An 18,738-nucleotide genomic window follows, 5' to 3' on the forward strand; every position below is an offset into this window, starting at 1 on the left:
TCCACCACTTGTCTGTCAGTATGTTGTACTGTGGTGGCTTGCATGTTGCTGAGGCTGGAGGCTATGACACCAGTATTTCAAATACCAGCAGGGTCATCCATGGTGAACAGGTTTCAGCAGAGTTTCTTTGACTAAGACAGACCCTGAAGAAGGAAGGGGCCAACCACTTCACAAAGAATTGGCCAGTGAAAATCTTAGGAATAGGAGTGAAACATTGTGTGATATATTACTGGAAAATATTGTGAATAGCCCTAAAACCTTGTCTAATATGTGGTTGTTGTTGTTATGTGCCGTTGAGTCGGCCCCGACTCATAGCGACCCCTCCTTGGGTTTCCGAGGCAGTATCACTACGGAAGTAGGATTGCCCAACCTTCCTTCTGAGGAGTGGCTGGTGGGTTTGAACCACCAGCCATCTGGTTAGCAGGCAAGTGTCTTAGCCACTATGCTACCAGAGCTCCCAATATAGTGCTGGAATATTAAGACTCTCATGTCAGAAGGTACTCCAAATACAACTGGGGAAGAGCTGGTCCACAGAGTAAAGTCGACCTTAATGATATAGATGGAGTAAAGCTTTCAAAAATCAGAGGAATTGTGGGATGACATCAAGAACATCATTCATGAAGAAAGCATAGTCATTAAAAAGACAGGAAAGGAAGAAAAGACCAAAATGGTTATCAGAAGAGACTCTGAAACTTGCTCTTGAACAGAGATCAGCTGAAGCAAATGGAAGAAATGCTAGCATAAAAGAGCTGAACAGAAGATTCCAAAGAGCAGCTCGAGAAGACATAGTCAATTACTGTCATGAAATGTGCAAACACCTGGAGTTAGAAAACCAAAAGGGAAGAACATTCTCAGCATTTCTCAAGCTGAAAGAATTGAAGAAAAAATTCAAGCCTCGAGTTGCAATATTGAATGATTCTAAGGGCAAAATATTGAATGATGCAGGAAACGTCAAAAGAAAATGGAAGAAATACACAAAGTCACTGTACTGAAAAGAAGTGGCCGATGTTTATCCATTTCACAAGGTGGCATATGATCAAGAACCAATGGTATTGAAGGAAGAAGTTAAAGTTGCACTGAAGAAATTGGTGAAAAAATAAGGCTCCCAGAATTAACAGAATACCCATTGAGATGTTTCAACAAATGGATATTACATTGGAGGCACTCATTTGTCTATGCCAAGAAATTTGGAAGACAGCTATCTGGCCAATTGACTGGAATAGGTCCATATTTGTACACATCCCAAAGAAAGGTAATCCAACAGAAGGTGGATATTATTGAACAACATCATTAATATACCCAATAAAAATCCTGCTGAAGAAAATTCAAAAATGGTTGCAGCAGCATATTGACAGAGATTTCCAGAAATGTAAGCTGGATTCAGAAGCGGATGTGGACAAGGGATATCACTGCTGATGTCAGATGGATCTTAGCTCAAAGCAAGGAATGCTAGAAAGATGTTCACTTGTATTTTATTGAGTATGCAAAAACATTTGATTGTGGAGATCATAACAAATTATGGATAACATTGAGAAGAATGGGAATTCCAGAAAAAATTGTGCTCATGAGGAACATGTACATAGACCATGAGGCTATCACTCGAACAGAACAAGGGGATAGTGTATGGTTTAAGAGAGGGTGTCAGGGTTATATCCTTTCACCATACTTATCTAATCTGTATGCTGACCAAATAACTCAAGAAGCTAGACTATATAAAGAGTGTAGAATCGGGATTGGAGGAAGACTCGTTAACAACCTGCGATATGCAAATGACACAACTTTGCTTGCTGAAAGTGAAGATGATTTGAAGCACTTACTGGTGAAGATTAAAGACTATAGTCTGACATATGGATTACACCTCAACATAAAACAAAAATCCTCACAACTGGGCTAATAAACAACATCACGATAAATGAAGAAAAGATTGAAGTTGTCAAAGATTTCATATTACTTGTTTCCACACTCAACACCAATGGAAGCAGTAGTAAAGAAATCAGATGGCATATTACACTGGGCAAATCTGCTTCAGAGGACCTCTTTAAAGTGCTGAAGAGCAAAGATGTCTCCTTGAAGACTAAGGTGTACCTAACCCAAGCCATGGTATTTTCAATTGCCTCATATGCATGTGAGAAATGGACAATGAATAAAAAAGACTGAAGAAGAGTTGATGCTTTTGAATTGTGTTGGTGAAGATTACTGAAAATACCATGGACTGCCAAAAGAACAAACAAATCTGTCCTGGAAGAAGTGCAGCTGGAATCCTCCTTAGAAGCAAGAATGGCCAGACTTCATCTCACCTACTATGGTCATGTTTTCAGAAAGGAACATTCTCCGGAAAGGAATATCATGGTTGGTAAAGTGGAGGGTTGACAAGAAAGAGAAATGCCCTCAAGAAGGTGGATTGACACAGTGGCTGCAATGACGGGCTCAGGTATAGCAAGGATTGTGAGGCTGGCACAAGACAGGGCAGTGTTTCATTCTGTTGTAAAAAGGGTTGCTATGAGTCGGAGCCAACTTGACAGCACCTAACAATAACATGAGTTGGAATTGACTCATAGGTTAATCAGCTTTTAGAGCCTAACTCACAAATGTTAGCAAGCATTCAAGAATCATTAGGCATTTGATGAAAGTCTGAAACATAAAAGGCAAACACCAAACAAACCAACCAAAGAAAAGAAATCAAAAGAACCAAAAAAAAATACAGGAAGCTGAAGACACTTCCAAAAGTGCATAGTCAGTACCTTCAGAGAGAAAAGTGATTATATTCCTGAGGGAAAAAATAATATGGTGTTAAAAATGGAATTCAAGGACTAAAATTAAACTATTGAACACTGGCAATATTATAAGATAAACATAACAGAAATAGAAATGTTGGAAGATAAATAACTTAAAGTCAAAAAGATGTCTCCTGAAACATCAGATAAGAAGCAAAAAGATAGAAAACACATAAGAATCAACAGAATATTAAAAGATAAATCATTCAGTGTAGGAATTCTAATATCTGAATTCCTGAATTACAGAATTTCTGAAAGATAGGAGAGCAGTAATTAAGAAATAATTAATATATTATTCCAGAAATTAAATACTTGTAAAGCTTGACAGGGTCCATCAAATGTCCAGAACATTAAATGGGAGAGGGGGACATAATCATGATGTCTCAGAATACCAGGGACAAAGGAAAGATCTGTAAGCTTCCAGAGAAAGAGACAGTTAAATGCTGTATGCAAAAAGGATCAGAAATCAAAATGGATTGGCCTTCAAAATTCTGATAAAATGTGCTTTCCAAATTTCGGAAACAAAATCCACCATACCAAAGAAGGCCAAGTAGAAATAATGTCTATTAATCCTGGAAGCACAGCTCAGCATTACGTCTTATTATCAAAGGACAGATTATGTAGTTGACACCTCAGTTTTCAAAAAGGTGAGACACTGGACAAGAACATTTCAATGAGGGCATCAGAGAGTACTGAGTGATAAAACCAGCAAGAAAGTGAGGAAGTATAAGAGAATGAGGTAACTGAGAACAGGAAACCTGTAAGCACTGAAGACTCATTTTACTAACTTCCTGTCTAGAAGGGCCACTAATTTTGTATCCTTTTGTTCCAACTTCCTTTATACCTCATGTTCTTTCTGGGTCACAAGGATTTGTTGCCCTTAAAGAGCTTCCAGGCCTGCTTTAATATTTGCATTGCCCAGAAAGGAGGAGAATTTTAGCTACTCCAACATAAATTAGAAAGAGAAAAGAAAACAGAGATTCAAACAAATCATAGCTATGGAGAGTTTTAGCATTTGAACAGGACAGCACAGTGGCTTCCTGGTTGTACTTTGAGATGTCCAGCAATTCAGGGGAAGATGGTGATCAAGGAAAAATGTCCTGACTCAACGACTTCAACTAGAGCAGCTTTGCAGTTTGCATTTTGAGATATCTCCTAAGGGTTCTTTTGAATCAAGCATCTACAACTAAAAACTAAAGACCAAGAAATTCAATCCTATAATATCAATCTATCTAGAATTAGCTTCCTATTGCCATATCCTACAGCCTGTACTTAAGTCATTCCTATACTCCATTTCATGAATGACAGCCTTTTTTTGACATCAGTGATAAACACTTTTCTGCATTACTGATAAGTCCTTGCCATATCCAAATTCTATCTCTGGCAGCTCCAGGTCTCATCTTGATGTAACTATACTCAATCCAGCCACAAAGTGGCATTATCCCATTAAGTACCAACCTCTTTCCTTTCACTGTGAGGGCCCTGAGTATTCATACTATGATGATTATATTTTTTCCATCATTTGTTCAATGATTTAAAAATACACTTTTTCAGGAAAAAAAAATTATGTTAATTGTTTTCTAGGATCACCTACCCATACAGTATACTGAGGCTCCAAATTATCACAGTCCTTTGCAAAAATGTATGAACAGTTTCCTGGGAAATAATAGTAGATTCCATCAAATGTTTCAAAGTGGTACTGTCCCCAGGTTTTACAAATTCCATCTCTGCCATTGCCCATGTTTGGGACTGAAAAGAAATGGGGTAATATTCAGTAGAATAAAATCAGTTATATGTGTTTCTGGAAAGATTCAGGCATGGTAGGTTATTCCAGTTTCCATTAAAATAAATATTTTCCTTCTTTGATAGTCTACATCAAGGAAGAACGTAATAACACATAAATAAAATTACCAGTTTCTCTCAAAATTATAAAATTCCCTTGAAGAAAAACAAGGTCTCCAAGTTGTTACGAAGAAAGAAACTAAGTTAGCAACTCCCTTAATGTTTGCTCCCAAAGGAAGAATAGGGAAAATGATACAGCAAAAGAAGGTGGTAGGTATAAAGCAAATATAGTGGCTCAAAAAGAAAGAAATGTCCTTAAATTAGCATAGACAGCATTAGAGTGTTTCAGCACAATTCATTCAGGATTGTCCTATGGCATTCACAGAGAAAAATAACCACTGACAAAAACTCATGAATAAAGTCTGGGACTGCAAATGGGGAGCATTAGTCATCCAAACTATGCAGAAATTTAGGAATTCATGACTTCAAACCTTGGTCAAATTTCAAGCAATGTTCATCTTAAATCAAATAATTTCATATCCCATTGCCATCATGCTATGGCTCTTCTTACCCTTGTGGACAGCCCTCTATTTCATTTTTATTTGTTTTTTTATTGCTATTTTTATTTAGAATAATATGAAAATCAATAACAGTGAGTACTTAACATGGGCAAAATGTTTTTATATGCTCTGTGGGGAAGCATAAATATAATCAAGATACAATCTTTCTGTCATTTTGTAATTTTTTATCTAAATTACTTGGCCTTGGCCAATTTTGTCCTTTTTGGGAAAAAAACAGAATTATTCATTCTTTAGACAGTCTTACCTGACAGCACCCCTACAACTATTGCATATTTTCATAGCACCTTAAATTTTCCTTTATAGCACATTTCATAAGTATTATTTGTGTGGTTAGTCCCACCTCTACACTGTAATTTCCAGAAGGGCGAGAATATGTCTGTCTTGTTCATCATTTTTTCCTCAGTGCCTAGTCTGAGATCTAGTAGAGGCTCAGTATATACTCATTAAACAAAAGAACAAATGAACAATGAATTGAAGAGTCACTGTCCTTGAGGAGTTCTCAACACTATTTCCATTTATGGACAGAATGCTAATTAATACAAAGTGAAAAAAAGAATGAACAGTTCCAAATAAGAAATCTAATTTATAAAGCAAAGGAGAAATGAATGTTGTTGTTGTAATATGCCATTGAGTCAATTTCGACTCATAGCGACCCCTCCTTGGGTTTCCGAGGCAGTATCACTATGGAAGTAGATTGCCCCATCTTCCTTCCAAACAGTAGCTGGTGGGTTTGAACTGCCAGCCTTCTGGTTAGCAGTCAAGTGCCTTAGATACTAGCTACCAGAGCTCCTGGAGAGATGAATAGGAAGCTGGTTTTAGGACTCCCTGGGTGATACAAACAGGTAATACTCTCAGCTGCTAACCAAAAGGTCAGAGGTTTGACTCCATCCAGACATGCCTCAAAAGAAAGGCCTGGCAATCTACTTTAGAGAAATCAGTCTTTGGCAATCCCACAGAGCACAGTTCTGCTCTGACACACATGCGTTGTTGCCATGAGTCAGAATCAACTCAGTGGTAACTAGTTAAAAAAAAATCAAAGTAATTAAGGAAATTAAAAAATAGAGACCTGTCAGACAAGGAAGTAGGCATTGTTTCTTTTATATTGTTGAATCACCTCAAATTACTGAGAATGAACTGTATGCATTCTAGCTAATATACTACATGATTGTCTCAACTCTCAATGCATGTGCACAACCAACACAATTTATGCCATAAGGTTCTCCTCTTTATCTCTTAATTTTCTCATGAGTACCCCTGAAACTTACTAATCTGGCACCTTGTCCCAAGCGCCTGAAATATTTGACAGTCGCATACACCAGTCTTAGAACAGAAAGCTCCGTTAAGGCATTCATGAGGACAAGAACCTGCAGGACAGAAAAATAAGTTATATGCTGGCATGCATCAGTTCTTATAAACATAATATATCAGGATTTAGCTTGGACTAATCATAACCACTGTTAACTCAGACAGAAACCTGGGCTTCTTGCCTCAACAAGCTGAAGAATTAAACCCATCAAGTCTCTAGATCATTTCATTATGTGTGCTGTGAAGCAAAGAAGATAGTCTTTCACATCTCAAACTACTGCGAGAGCAAAGGTTAGCCTCCTTCAAGCAATTGAAAGGTCAAGTTCCCATGTAAGGAATCCCTGTCCCAGATGATGAGAACCAGAAATACACAAGCTGCAGAGGATTCTGTTGACAGAGTTTGGCAGTAGCTGCACATCCGTTTACCTCCTTCTCCAAAAGCAAGTGCTGCACTGAAAGAATAGCTTCTATCATTAGCTCAAGGGGTCAGGCAAAGCATAAAAATCAAAAGGGAAGTTTGCTTTCGAGAAGGATTAAACATTTCACTTGAGGTTGTGTATTAATCCTCAGGCTCAATTATAAATGATGCATGCTTAATTTTGATGAGGCAGAAGCCAAAGTCACTGCTAGCTGTCCTCAAAAACATTCTCTTTCATGGGGTGGGGGGGGAATCACCCTAAAGGATTATGTTAAAAAGAGGAAGCAAGTAACTGTGAGCTATCACCCTAACTTTGCCATTATCTCCTGAGTGAGCTTGAAAAACGCCAACATATCAATGAAATTTTTCCTCTATTAAGGACAGGACATGAGGCAGCTGGCAAAACTCAAGCAGGAGGGATTTAAGTAACACATCAGGAGAGAACACCTTAAAATCACCATAAAGTATTGCTTAAAGAAGGTAGGCCTCTCTAGACTATGTTAAAGTCATGTTGCTAGGTGCCATCCAGTCATCTCCAACTCATAGCAACCCTACGCACAGCAGAACGAAACACCGCCCAGTCCTGAGCCAGCTCCATGATTCTTGCTATACTTGAACCCATCACCGCTGCCACCGTGATAAAGTCATAGACAATAGTTATCTAAATAGGATAATTGAACCAAAATTCTTCCAAAAGCAAGAATTAGAAAACTCTGTAATTCCTTTCCACTTTAATATCCTTTGACTTAAAATATCTCCTTACATTTAAAAACATACCAATCTCTAAGTATATCTTAACTGAGGAAAAGACTTATTTTAACTTTGATCATAAATATAGGTATAAAAATGATAATTTTCATAAACTTAAATGTAGGTTTTTATCCTGAAGATACATCTATATTTAAGTTTGATCTTAGATCATAATCTTACATTTTCCCTAAGAAAAAATGCTGAAACATTTAGATTAACAAATAAATCTCCCTCAAAAATTTATTAACTACCACATGTATTATCCTGAGAATAATTTATCAGGCCAAAACTGGTAATGGTTATTATTTTAAATGCAGTAATAAGAATTTCCATTTCATAGTTACAACTCAAATTACATTCCAAACTGCCATCAATATCCTGCTTAATGGAAATGGGAAATTAGTCAACAAAAATAGAGATGCCAAGGAATCAAAAATCAAGTAATTGATTCAGAAAAATCCGTGACATCCAGTGACACATTCCCTTGTGATGTACTTATTAGGTTTGTCTAGGGATTTAGTCTTAGTTACTTTGAAAAATAATATATATTTCTATTTAAACAGAACTTGTTACTAAGTATTGTTACTACCGTCAATTTCATCTGTGTATTATATGGAAGCAATAAAGAGTTGATTCAATATATTAACAAAAGGGGTCCTTTGAGAAAGCAAGTACAAAAACGCAGGCATAGTACTGACCTTTTATTTTGCTTTCACCCCAATTAATAGCTTCATGGAAAAAATATCTTGGAGAAGTTGCTTCAAACTTTGAAAGAAAGAAATAAGTATTTAAAATGATTAACTTATTTAATTCAAGCCAAACAAGCTAATTAAAAATCTGAAAACTAGCTATAATACAGAAATTATAGCCTAAGATGTCAACTTTATATTCCTCTGGGTTATGGAGGTAATCTCAGTGAGGCAGAAAGGGCTTCAGGGTTGTGGTTAGAATATCAGATTTCAAACTTTGGTTTTGTCCCTTACATGACTTTGACAAGTCATTTACCCTCTCTGACCTCAGTTCTTCTCCCTCATCTTACCTTTATACAAGGATACTGGCTGGATATAACCTTTGCATTAACTGGTTGTTTTGCTTTCAGAAGTAGTAGTTTTCTGATACTTCCACATGCAGATGGGTCTGGAGAAAATGCAGGGGGCTGGTGCTCTAGTGGCGTGGTGCCTAAGGCATTTGACTGCTAACCAGAAAGCTGGCGGTTCAAACCCACCAGCCACTCCTCAGAAGGAAGACTGGGCAATCCACTTCCGTAGAGATGCTCGCCGGAATTTGACTCAACAGCAGTGAGTTTGGTTTTTTGATGGACCAACAGGTAGTGGTGGCCCTCATACCTACAGTCCCATCTAGGAAGATACCATCCACAGAGGCATTTTCTGCTACAAGGTTAGTGTGGCTTTCAGTCTTTAAAGAGCTGACACTTTAAAGTTCTACCACATTTAAATATTTCTTTTTAAAGAGCCCAAGGCACTTCAGGATCCTGAATTAAGAGCATGAATTACAGAATCAAACAGACCTGGATTAAAGTCTTGGTTCTGCTATTACTTCTCTTAGGCAAGCTCCCTAACTTTAGTGCCTCCACTTACCCACTTGTAAATTGGTATAATAATGGTGCCTACTTCAATGTGTAGTTATAACAATGAGTTGAAACAATATATGTAAACCTTTTAGCGTTTCACACTAAAGAAAAACACTCACAGAAAAACACTAATAAACAGATTGATATTAACCTAAGCAACTCAGTAAAACCTTAAGAGTTTTAAAGGTCAGTAGGCCTTAATAGCAAATAATTATAGACTACTAAAACTATTAAATGATGAAAGATTTTTCCAATTCAATGCCAATTTGGTTTATTATCTGGGGCAACATCCTTTCCAATAATATTTCTGATACTTACCAGGAACATACACATACACCAAATTTGCCCTAAAATTGTCAAAATGAATCCAAGAGGAAGTTTGAAAAACTGGAGAAGGGTGAAAGATAGGAAGGAAAGGGGATGGAGGATGTGATTTCAGATACAAAAGTTCTTTCTCAGCATATTCTAGTCTCCCTCCAAAAGCAAAGTGTTGTTTTCTTTAATAAGCAAACCTACCCCACAAGAGATAAAATGACTCCTACACTCTCTCATCAACTGAAGACTCATTTCCAAGCCCCTTGCCCAACATCACAGTTCCAAGTTCCCTGTTTCCTGCTCTGAATTCTCCTAGATTTCATCTTCCCTGCACAATCTCATCTTTTGCCCTAGTATTGCTTTGAAGTAGACTAGACTTTCAACAATCTATAACTTTTTTTCCCTTAAGATAGCAATTCTTATTCTCTCTTCAGCCATATTATTTCCAGCTGTCTATATTTAACACAATTAGCAATAGTACTGAACACCAATATCCCATAATTTTGGCTCCAAAATGTCTAATGCCAACTCCTCTAGTGGAAACCAAACAATCAACCATTTTCGATGCTCACAAAAAAAAAAAAAAGAAAAATACTAGTGACCTAAAAATCAACTCTGGCTCATACAGGTTTATAACCTTGAACAAATTGTTTAACCAGAACAGGGAATGAGTAGTACCTACATACCACAGTTATAAGGATTAAACGATATGAGGTAATTAAAAAAGCAAAAATAATGCCTGGCACATTATAAAGGCTTTAAATATACTACCTATTTTATTATTAGGTGAAAACAATACACCAGACAACACTAGACAAATGGAAAAATACATAATTTGTTTTTGCTCAATATAATCTCACCTAATTTAGGCCTCATTTCTTTTAGGGAAATTTTGATGACTTCCTAGCATGCCAACCTAGGTTAGAGGACCTTCCTCCTAATTATCACAGCATCTCATGCATCATAATACAACATTTCCCCAATGCTAAGACACAAGGAGCTCTGGTAGCCTAGTGCCTAAGGCACTTGACTGCTAACCAGAAGGCTGGCGGTTGAAACGCACCAGCCACTCCTCGGAAGGAAGGTTGGGCAATCTACTTCTGTAGTGATACCGCCTCAGAAACCCAAAGAGGGGTCACTATGAGTCGGGGCCAACTGGAGGGCATATAACAACAAGACACAACACACAGCTTTAACTTTTTAACATCTCTGAAATCGGTATGATATCTTACATTTATCATTGTAATCAAGAGCATTATAATTTTTTATGCTACATAAATAAAGGCAAATAATTGATGCTGTCTTGGATTCAATGAACCAGTTATGTTGTTGTTGTTGCTGTTGTTGTTGTTATGTGCCGTTGACTCGGACCCGACTCTTAGTGACCCCTCCTTGGGTTTCTGAGGTGGTATCACTATGGAAGTAGATTGCCCAACCTTCCTTCCAAACCAGTTACACAGAAATTAAATCTCTACATGCCTACCGCCGCTAGAATTGAGTTTCCAGATAATAAGCATTGCAATTTGCGTTTATATCTCCAGCACAGTTGCTGATACTTTTTCAACATATGCCACCTGAACTGAGAAAAAGATATTGTTCAAATGGAATTATCTGCCTCCCAAGGCTGTTTGGAACCATGACTATAGTAGATGGTGTTGATGTCCTCCCCACATTCCCTTAGCACACCTTGAAATTCACCTCCATATGGGTTTCTGTGTTCATTGAGACTTGTATCATCAAGTATCAGTTTCTCCCTGTCTTTGCCTTGAGCGGAGTTCAAGCCCTACAGACCACATGAAGTGCCTTCCAGACAACTTTAGTCCCCCCGAGGCTACTCTCAACCAATAAGAGACATGAGACATGAATTGGCAGATAAATGCCCTAGCTTCTCCATTCCTTGCAGAAATAATTCTAATACACATTCTACATAGTTCTTTAGAGTGTTCCCAACAAGACTGAACCCCTTTATTGGTTGTTCTCCCTTTCTTGTCTCACTTTTCTCTTTCCTCTGCTTATGCTTTCAGAAAATCACCCACTTAAAAAACCTGCACCAAATTTTGTCTCAGGGCCTGCTTTCAAGAAAAGAGCATTTGGTATGAAATGTAATGCAAGTGTGAAAGATCCCAGGCAGCAGGAGTATGTATTCACATAACTGGTAAAGAGGGGAAACCATTCTTCCACTATCTTGATTACATCTCCACAGGAGCTTGAGAAGCACAAGGAAATAGTCCATAGATGGGAAATCACTACAGCACACAAATGCACCATTTACAGAAGTTTGTGTCCCCTTTCAGGAAGCCTAGCGGTGCAATGGTTATGAACGCTGCTGCTAACTGAAAGGTGGGCAGTGAGAAACCACTAGTTACTCCCTGGGAGAAAGATATGGCAGTCTGCTTCCATAAAGATCACAGCCTATAGGGCAATTCTTCTCTATCCTATAGGGTTACTATGAGTCGTAACCCACTTGATGGCAATGGATGGTGGTGGTGTGTCTTCTTTTCTTGCTCACTGTTCACTTCATTACTAACATATTTCTGAATCTTTAATTATACAAATATCTGTTCAGCGGTGCTCTGTTTTCCTAGAACAGGGTAATGAATCTGTGGGTGAGAATGGCCTTCTAACAGATGAAGTTCCAGTCCTAAACAGCACGACCATTTTAATGTTTCTTCATTAAAACCTGTGTAGTAGATGTTAAATGACTTGGACACATGTTCTCTTGTTACAGGAAATAGAAGTACAAGCATCCTGCCCTTCATGCTCTCTAGAAGGGTATCAAGACAAGGGGATTGTGTTAATTACTTATCAACAGAAGGGATAATATTCATTTAACTCCTTTGGGGTAAATTATGCAAATTCTAAAAACATGTAAATGGACAAGAGTGTATGTCATTTTATGTCAAACTTTGGGGTATATGTCACAGGCCCCTCCAACTCGTGGGCTCACCAGAATGTAGTTTTCTTCATCAGATTTTCTACTGATCATGCTAATATTATTTTGTGGCTAATGTGGTCCACTGGCAAACGTGTACTTAAAATTTCCCAGACATAAATCATTTTAACCATTTCCCATGATATATAAGTAGCTAAGTAAACAAAGCACTCTTTTTAAGGAAAATGTTGTTCCTACTCTATAGAAAATCCTTTGCCATACAAGTACCAAAAAAAAAAGAAGAAGAAAGAGAAAAATAGCCTCTACTCTTGATAAAATAAATTAGTTCTGTCATCTAAACTCTCACAGAGCTTACCTAACCTATCTTCCATTCATCTACTAATTCTCTTCAATTAACACCATAAAATACACAAATTCAGGCATCTGTGAAAAAATACCAGTAGAAATTGATTGCATTCCAACATTTAGCAAAAGCCTATTTGAGTATTTAAACTGTTTGCTACATAAATGCTCAAATCTTATTACTTCCCAAAGAAATTCCTTTGCTAAATTAAATTCTCTATTTTACCATCCATCTTTTATAGAGAAACAGTTTTAAACATTTTAAACAGTCATATGAACGTTCAAACCAAAAGTTTGAAGATATTCTTATTATATTATACAATATCCTTTATATAAATGGGCCCAGGCAAAAAGTTTTCCTTAAATTCAGTACACCCCTTACCTGTCCTCCCCCCGAAAACAGATTGTATCTCCAGAAATACCTGTAATTTAAATTTATCAGATAATATGAAAGCTCTGTCAGAATATTGCCATCAAGATGATTGCAACTCATGATGACCCCACGTGTGTCAAAGCAGAACTGTGATCCATAGGGTTTTTGAAAGTAGATCACTAGGCATCTCTTCTTCTCAGGCACCTCTTGGTGGACTCCAACCACCAACCTTTCAGACAGCAGCAAGTGCATTGACTGTTTGCACTACCCAGGAACTCCCCTCAGTATTTAACGTGTATCATTTACACTCTGCCATTTACACTCAACTACCAACCTGAAGGTTGGCAGTTCTAACTCACCCACTGATGTCATGTAAGAAAGGTCTGGGATCTGTTTTCTTGAAGATTACAGCAGTTCAACTCTGTAACACATGGACTAGCCATGAGTTGGAATCCACTAAACAGCAAAGGGTTTTCGACTCTTTTTCACTTGTATTTGTTCTTTTTCATTGTCCTAACTTTCATTGTCCTTAATTTTCAAGTTTCAAATTTTCTGGCACATAGATGAGATCAAATCCCCTATAAATAGTGTGAACCTATCAGTAGATAAAGGAGGTAAATAGCAAAAATAATTTCATTGCAAACAAGTAAACAGGAACTGTAGATTAATCGCAGAATAGCAGTACCAAAGTTACATTGCTTCTTCCTTCTCCATCCTGTCCTGTTTTCAGCATTTTATTACACGCCACAAAGGTCTCATTGTTGAAGTGACAGCAGAGATCCACAGCAGAATGGATTATTTCTCTGCCTCTCTCTCCACTTGAGGCTTAACCTACCTGTGCTGCTAAAAGAGCTCTTTTCTGTCGATTTTCATTAAACCCTTCTCTGGAAGAAAACAAAAAGAACTTGTATAGTCAAAGGCCTCTAGGCAACCTGAACAAGACTTTCCCAAGAGAGAGCTGGTGTTTTCCTCCTGATTTCCATCACTTTATCAAAGAGGTCTTTCTTGGTTTAACATTTAAAAGGTCCCCCTCCCTTCTTCGGGGGGGTTAGATTTAGGTGGTGGCCCTGGTTGTCTCATTTTACAAAATTCAGGAGTGTTCCCAAATCTCTCCGGTCTCTGATGTGAACTGAATTTTAGGAAGGAACTTTGAGATAGAAAAATAAACAAAATAGTGTTAACATTGCAGCACCAACACATATAATATTTTCTTCACCTGACTTCATAAAACTGATGAGGGACATATTCCCCAACAGCATATTCACTTTTTTCAAATGTAATTCCTAATTGTCTCCCTTCCCATGTCATAAAGATCAGATTATCATTAGTGTGACTAAGGATATCAATTGTGATTTATCAAAATCAAATGCTATTACAGTAACTGTCACTGAATTATAAATGCAAAAATGGTTGAAATAGCAAATGTATAATTTTATATATCTATTTTATCACAATAAAAGAAATTAAATGTTGAATAGAATTCTGCTTTTCATTGAACAGTTTGGTCCAATTATTATTTCCATTATTTGCTACTGGAATCATTTTATTCCTTTTTCTCATTAAAAAAAAAAAAAGTTTTTCTCTATGTTAAGACTATAGCACATTGGTAATAAGTAAATAGATATTGATAAAATAACAATAAAAAAGAGGAATTACTGAATAAAACTTCTTAACAAATCTTTGAAATGAAAGTAATATCTCCTTAGTATCTGCTTTCATTGAACATCACCAAAAAGTCTTGTAATCAAAATGAAAGGAAATCTTTTTTGCTTCATAAATAAGGAAATGAAGGCCTGATCATTTTTAATCTTGGAAATGTTTCTAAAAAATACATGTCATGCATTTTTTAAAAAATGTTCTGTTGGCTTTTTCAAAAGTATAAACTTAAGTTATAGTTTTCTGCTGAACTTTGCTCATTTCCTTTGCCTTTATGTTTTAGAGGTCATAAAGAACAAGAAATACTCACTTTGATGTTCTCGTCAAGATGGATGATGCACAGATATATCCTGCCATAGTGTGAAAAATAAAATATATATATAAATATATAAGAATGAAAACCATGTATCCAGATATATTGGTCTATTTGACAGATCGTTATAACCTAAATACTAGACTTAGATTGAGTTTTGCTGCTGATTAGTTTGCTTTCTCTCAAGGATGGTAATCAGCAAATTCCCTGGGAGACATTGAAGTGATTAATAATCCAGGGAGAATGGACAGTGTCCACAGATTTATGCTGAACCATGATATAAAGTAATAAGAACTGGACTTGGAGACAGAAATTGACATTTTAGTCCTGGTCCTACCACTTAGGAAATGCCAAGCTTAAGCAAGTTACCAAACACACTACAAAATGACAGTGTTGGACAAGTTCATCTCCAAAGCCCCTTTAGCCCTCAGTGCTCCAGGACATCTTGCTCCTTGGAATTTCAGTCATTCCTAGGATTGGAAGATCGCTTCTTTGACCTTTATAGTATTTTACACTTGGTAAATTCTCCCATTTCTGCCGTAGGATCCAAAACATACAGCCATTTCAGAGAGTAAAAACTAACAACTGAATGTAAGTAAATACTTTCCCCATAAAAATATTTTCTACAAAATTAATTTATAAATAAATAGCTCTAAAAAATAATGGAATATAAATTCTTAACTTCAACTCTGATAGTCAGTGTTAAATATATTTTTACATTCCTTGGTTTGATGGCATAAAGAAAGCTTAAGCACTCAATTTCCCTTCATTTATTGTAAAACTGCAAATGTTTCAATTACATATAGACAGACAATTCTTTTTTTAAATAAAATTTTAGAAAAGAAAAGAATCAGAGCTTCTAATAGTACAGTTGTGTATCGGAATAGAAGCATGATTTCGGGTGGCCATTTAAAACAGACTCAAAAATGAAACAAGACGCTCCAAATTATATAAATAATTGAGAATTTCCAAAAAGATGTTCCCGATGTCACTTAGAATATAATCATTCAAATGACTTCAAAGTGCTTTACACTGTAAGGAGAAAATGTACATATCAATTGTCAGAGAAACTAAAACACTGAAATTAAAGTAAAAATTTAGTATAAATTCTTACCTTGTAACAAAAACAGCAGTATATGAAGCAAGAATATACTCCAAGGTATCATTAAATTGAATTTTCTCACAATGTTCATTTCAGTGCAGTCTTTCTCCCTGAAACATAACCAAATTGTTGGTCTTTACTATGATGGCATCTTAAAAGTGTTCAAATTCTTACAAATACAGCTATGAAATAAAGTAGTTCAAAAAGGGATTCCTGGCTTTCTAACTACATACAGCATCTGAAGCTTTAGAACTTGCAGGCAACTCTGGCTGAGTGTCTCATTAGTGATGCATGGCAGCTTCCTACCTGAGCCCGTATTAGTTACACCCTACCCCATGCCTGCACATCATTTCCCTTTTTAAGTCTATATTTGCATTTTATGGCTTCTAAAGACAGGAATATCAAAAAATAAAATTAAATAAAACCAATGCTATTTTCTGATGTCACTAGAGATACCATTATTTCTAATTGCTGATCTATTCTCTATGTTTTAGAATTTTATTCATAAAATAACAACTGTCCATTGGGGAGAAAACAGGTTACAGTAAAATCTTATTAACCTTTCCTAGAATGCCTAGATGATCTAATTTTTTTCTTTAAGAATTAAAAGATAATTTATGTGCATATATTTTCAACTCAAATTCCGTTAAAGTGTGTAGTTTAAGTTGACATAGTCACTTGCCCACAGATCTTTCCGTTAAACATTTTCAACAAAGTACAAAAAAGCACAAAAAGATGTGATTCTAGTATTTGACTTTAAAAAGAAAATAAAGTAACGCATCTGGCCCTAAAAGCTGTCCCTTCATACTCTATTTTTCCATCTTGTATGATAAGTGCCCAATTAGACAACAAAGGAAGATTTCTTGTATCAGCAGTAGGGGCATTCTTCTCTGAATGCAATTGACTGACTAGATTGGCATCAGAAAACAGCTCTAATATTTCATAACGAATTCCAAAGAGAAGATCTAAGCCTCGCAAATGAGTAAAAGCCATGTTTATACGGGGGCACATTTTCTATGGTAGAGCTCATGAGTTACCTGTACTATTATCATATTCATTAAACAGATGGGGGCACAATAGAACATAGGAATTACCTTATGAGACAATATGAGCACAGAAGTTCTTAACATCCTACTGTACTCAGACACAACTTCTGCAACAGCTACTGAGTTCTTTTCAGTAAATTATCCTTGAAATCCTATTATGTTCTCAGAGGGAAGACTGGACAATCTACTTCCATAAAGTTTTACTGCCTCAGAAACCCAAAGGGGGTCACTATGAGTCAGAATAAACCCCAATAGCCATTATCTGTTGTTGTTGTTGTTAAGTGCCGTCGAGTCGGCCCCGACTCATAGCGACCCCTCCTTGGGTTTCCGAGGCAGTATCACTACGGAAGTAGGATTGCCCAACCTTCCTTCCGAGGAGTGGCTGGTGGGTTTGAACCGTCAGCCATCTGGTTAGCAGGCAAGTGTCTTAGCCACTATGCTACCAGAGCTCCCAGCCATTATGGAGCCATTATCTATATCTGTATATAAAAAAGTCCTGTGGCAGTGTTCCAAATTCAGTGATCATTTACTCTTGCTCTACATGATCTTAATTGCTTTTCATTGCCTACATAAGACCATGAGCCCAGAGAGTAGTTTACCTATAAGAGAATAAAAGCTTAAGCATAAATAAATGCACAAATTTCACTAAGGATATAAAAAGCTATTTGTCCCTGTCTACACACAAACAGCCAGAATGCTCCTTGGAAGTGAGAATGGCCAGACTTCAACTCACCTACTTTGGCCATGTTGTCAGAAGGGACCATTCCCTGGAGAAGGATATTGTGGTAGTTAATTTTGTGTGTCAACTTGGCTGGGCCTGGTTGAGTGTCTGGGCAGCTGGATGTAGTTATTCCTCATGGTGAGACTAGTAATCAACTCCATGCTAGAATCTATTAGAGCAGCTGAGGAGCTACTTTAGGGATGTGGTCAGCTTCTAGTACATATAAGAAGCAATTTTGAGGTAAGTCTCCTGCTGATGGCATGCTTGAACCCTGCATGTAGCTGAGTCATTGTTCAGCAGCCTGCCATGTTGCCCTGCCAATCTTAGGACTTTTAATGGACTTGAATTAATGGCCTGCCATGTGGTTTGGTAATATCGGGCCTGTGCCTTTTCACTTGTCAAGCTTGGGTTTGTAAGCCTCAGCAGCTAGTAGCTGCCTGAGTGAAGAGATGCTTCTAGATGCAGTGGGCCAGGAGCAAGAGGCAGAGCTGAAGCCCAAGGTCAAGGGGCTTTCATCCAGCCCCTAGAGTCTGGCACCTGGAACTAAGACTTCTAATCTCCAAAATTATAAGAGAGTAACTCCTGTTTGTTCAAGCCATTTCTGTTTGTGGTATATTCCTGTCAGAATGGCAGCAGGTAACCAAAACAGATATCATGCTTGATAAAGTGGAGGGTTGGCAAAAAAAAAAAGGGGGGGGAAGGGCCTCAATGAGATGGACAGACACAGTGGCTGCCACAATGAACTCAGGTATAGCAAGGATTGTGATGCCGACGCC

At 37.2% G+C, this 18,738-nt stretch overlaps 1 protein-coding gene across 1 annotated transcript in view; it reads right to left on the minus strand.

The window, feature by feature from the left end:
- Positions 1–16,286, minus strand: part of OTOGL (otogelin like) — a 251,434-nt gene extending 235,148 nt beyond the window's left edge. Inside the window, exons 1-6 of the mRNA XM_007953174.2 lie at positions 16,208–16,286; positions 15,091–15,130; positions 13,960–14,008; positions 8,309–8,375; positions 6,403–6,501; positions 4,369–4,523 (exon numbers count right to left, since the gene is read on the minus strand). Of these exons, the coding sequence (XP_007951365.2) occupies positions 4,369–4,523; positions 6,403–6,501; positions 8,309–8,375; positions 13,960–14,008; positions 15,091–15,130; positions 16,208–16,286 (489 nt within the window). The remainder of the gene's footprint in view (positions 1–4,368; positions 4,524–6,402; positions 6,502–8,308; positions 8,376–13,959; positions 14,009–15,090; positions 15,131–16,207) is intronic.
- Positions 16,287–18,738: the final 2,452 nt, after the last annotated feature.

Source organism: Orycteropus afer, unplaced genomic scaffold, assembly GCF_000298275.1.
Source record: "Orycteropus afer afer isolate SDZICR_OR568_19922 unplaced genomic scaffold, OryAfe1.0 scaffold00375, whole genome shotgun sequence".
In the NCBI taxonomy this organism is placed as follows: Eukaryota; Metazoa; Chordata; class Mammalia; order Tubulidentata; family Orycteropodidae; genus Orycteropus; species Orycteropus afer.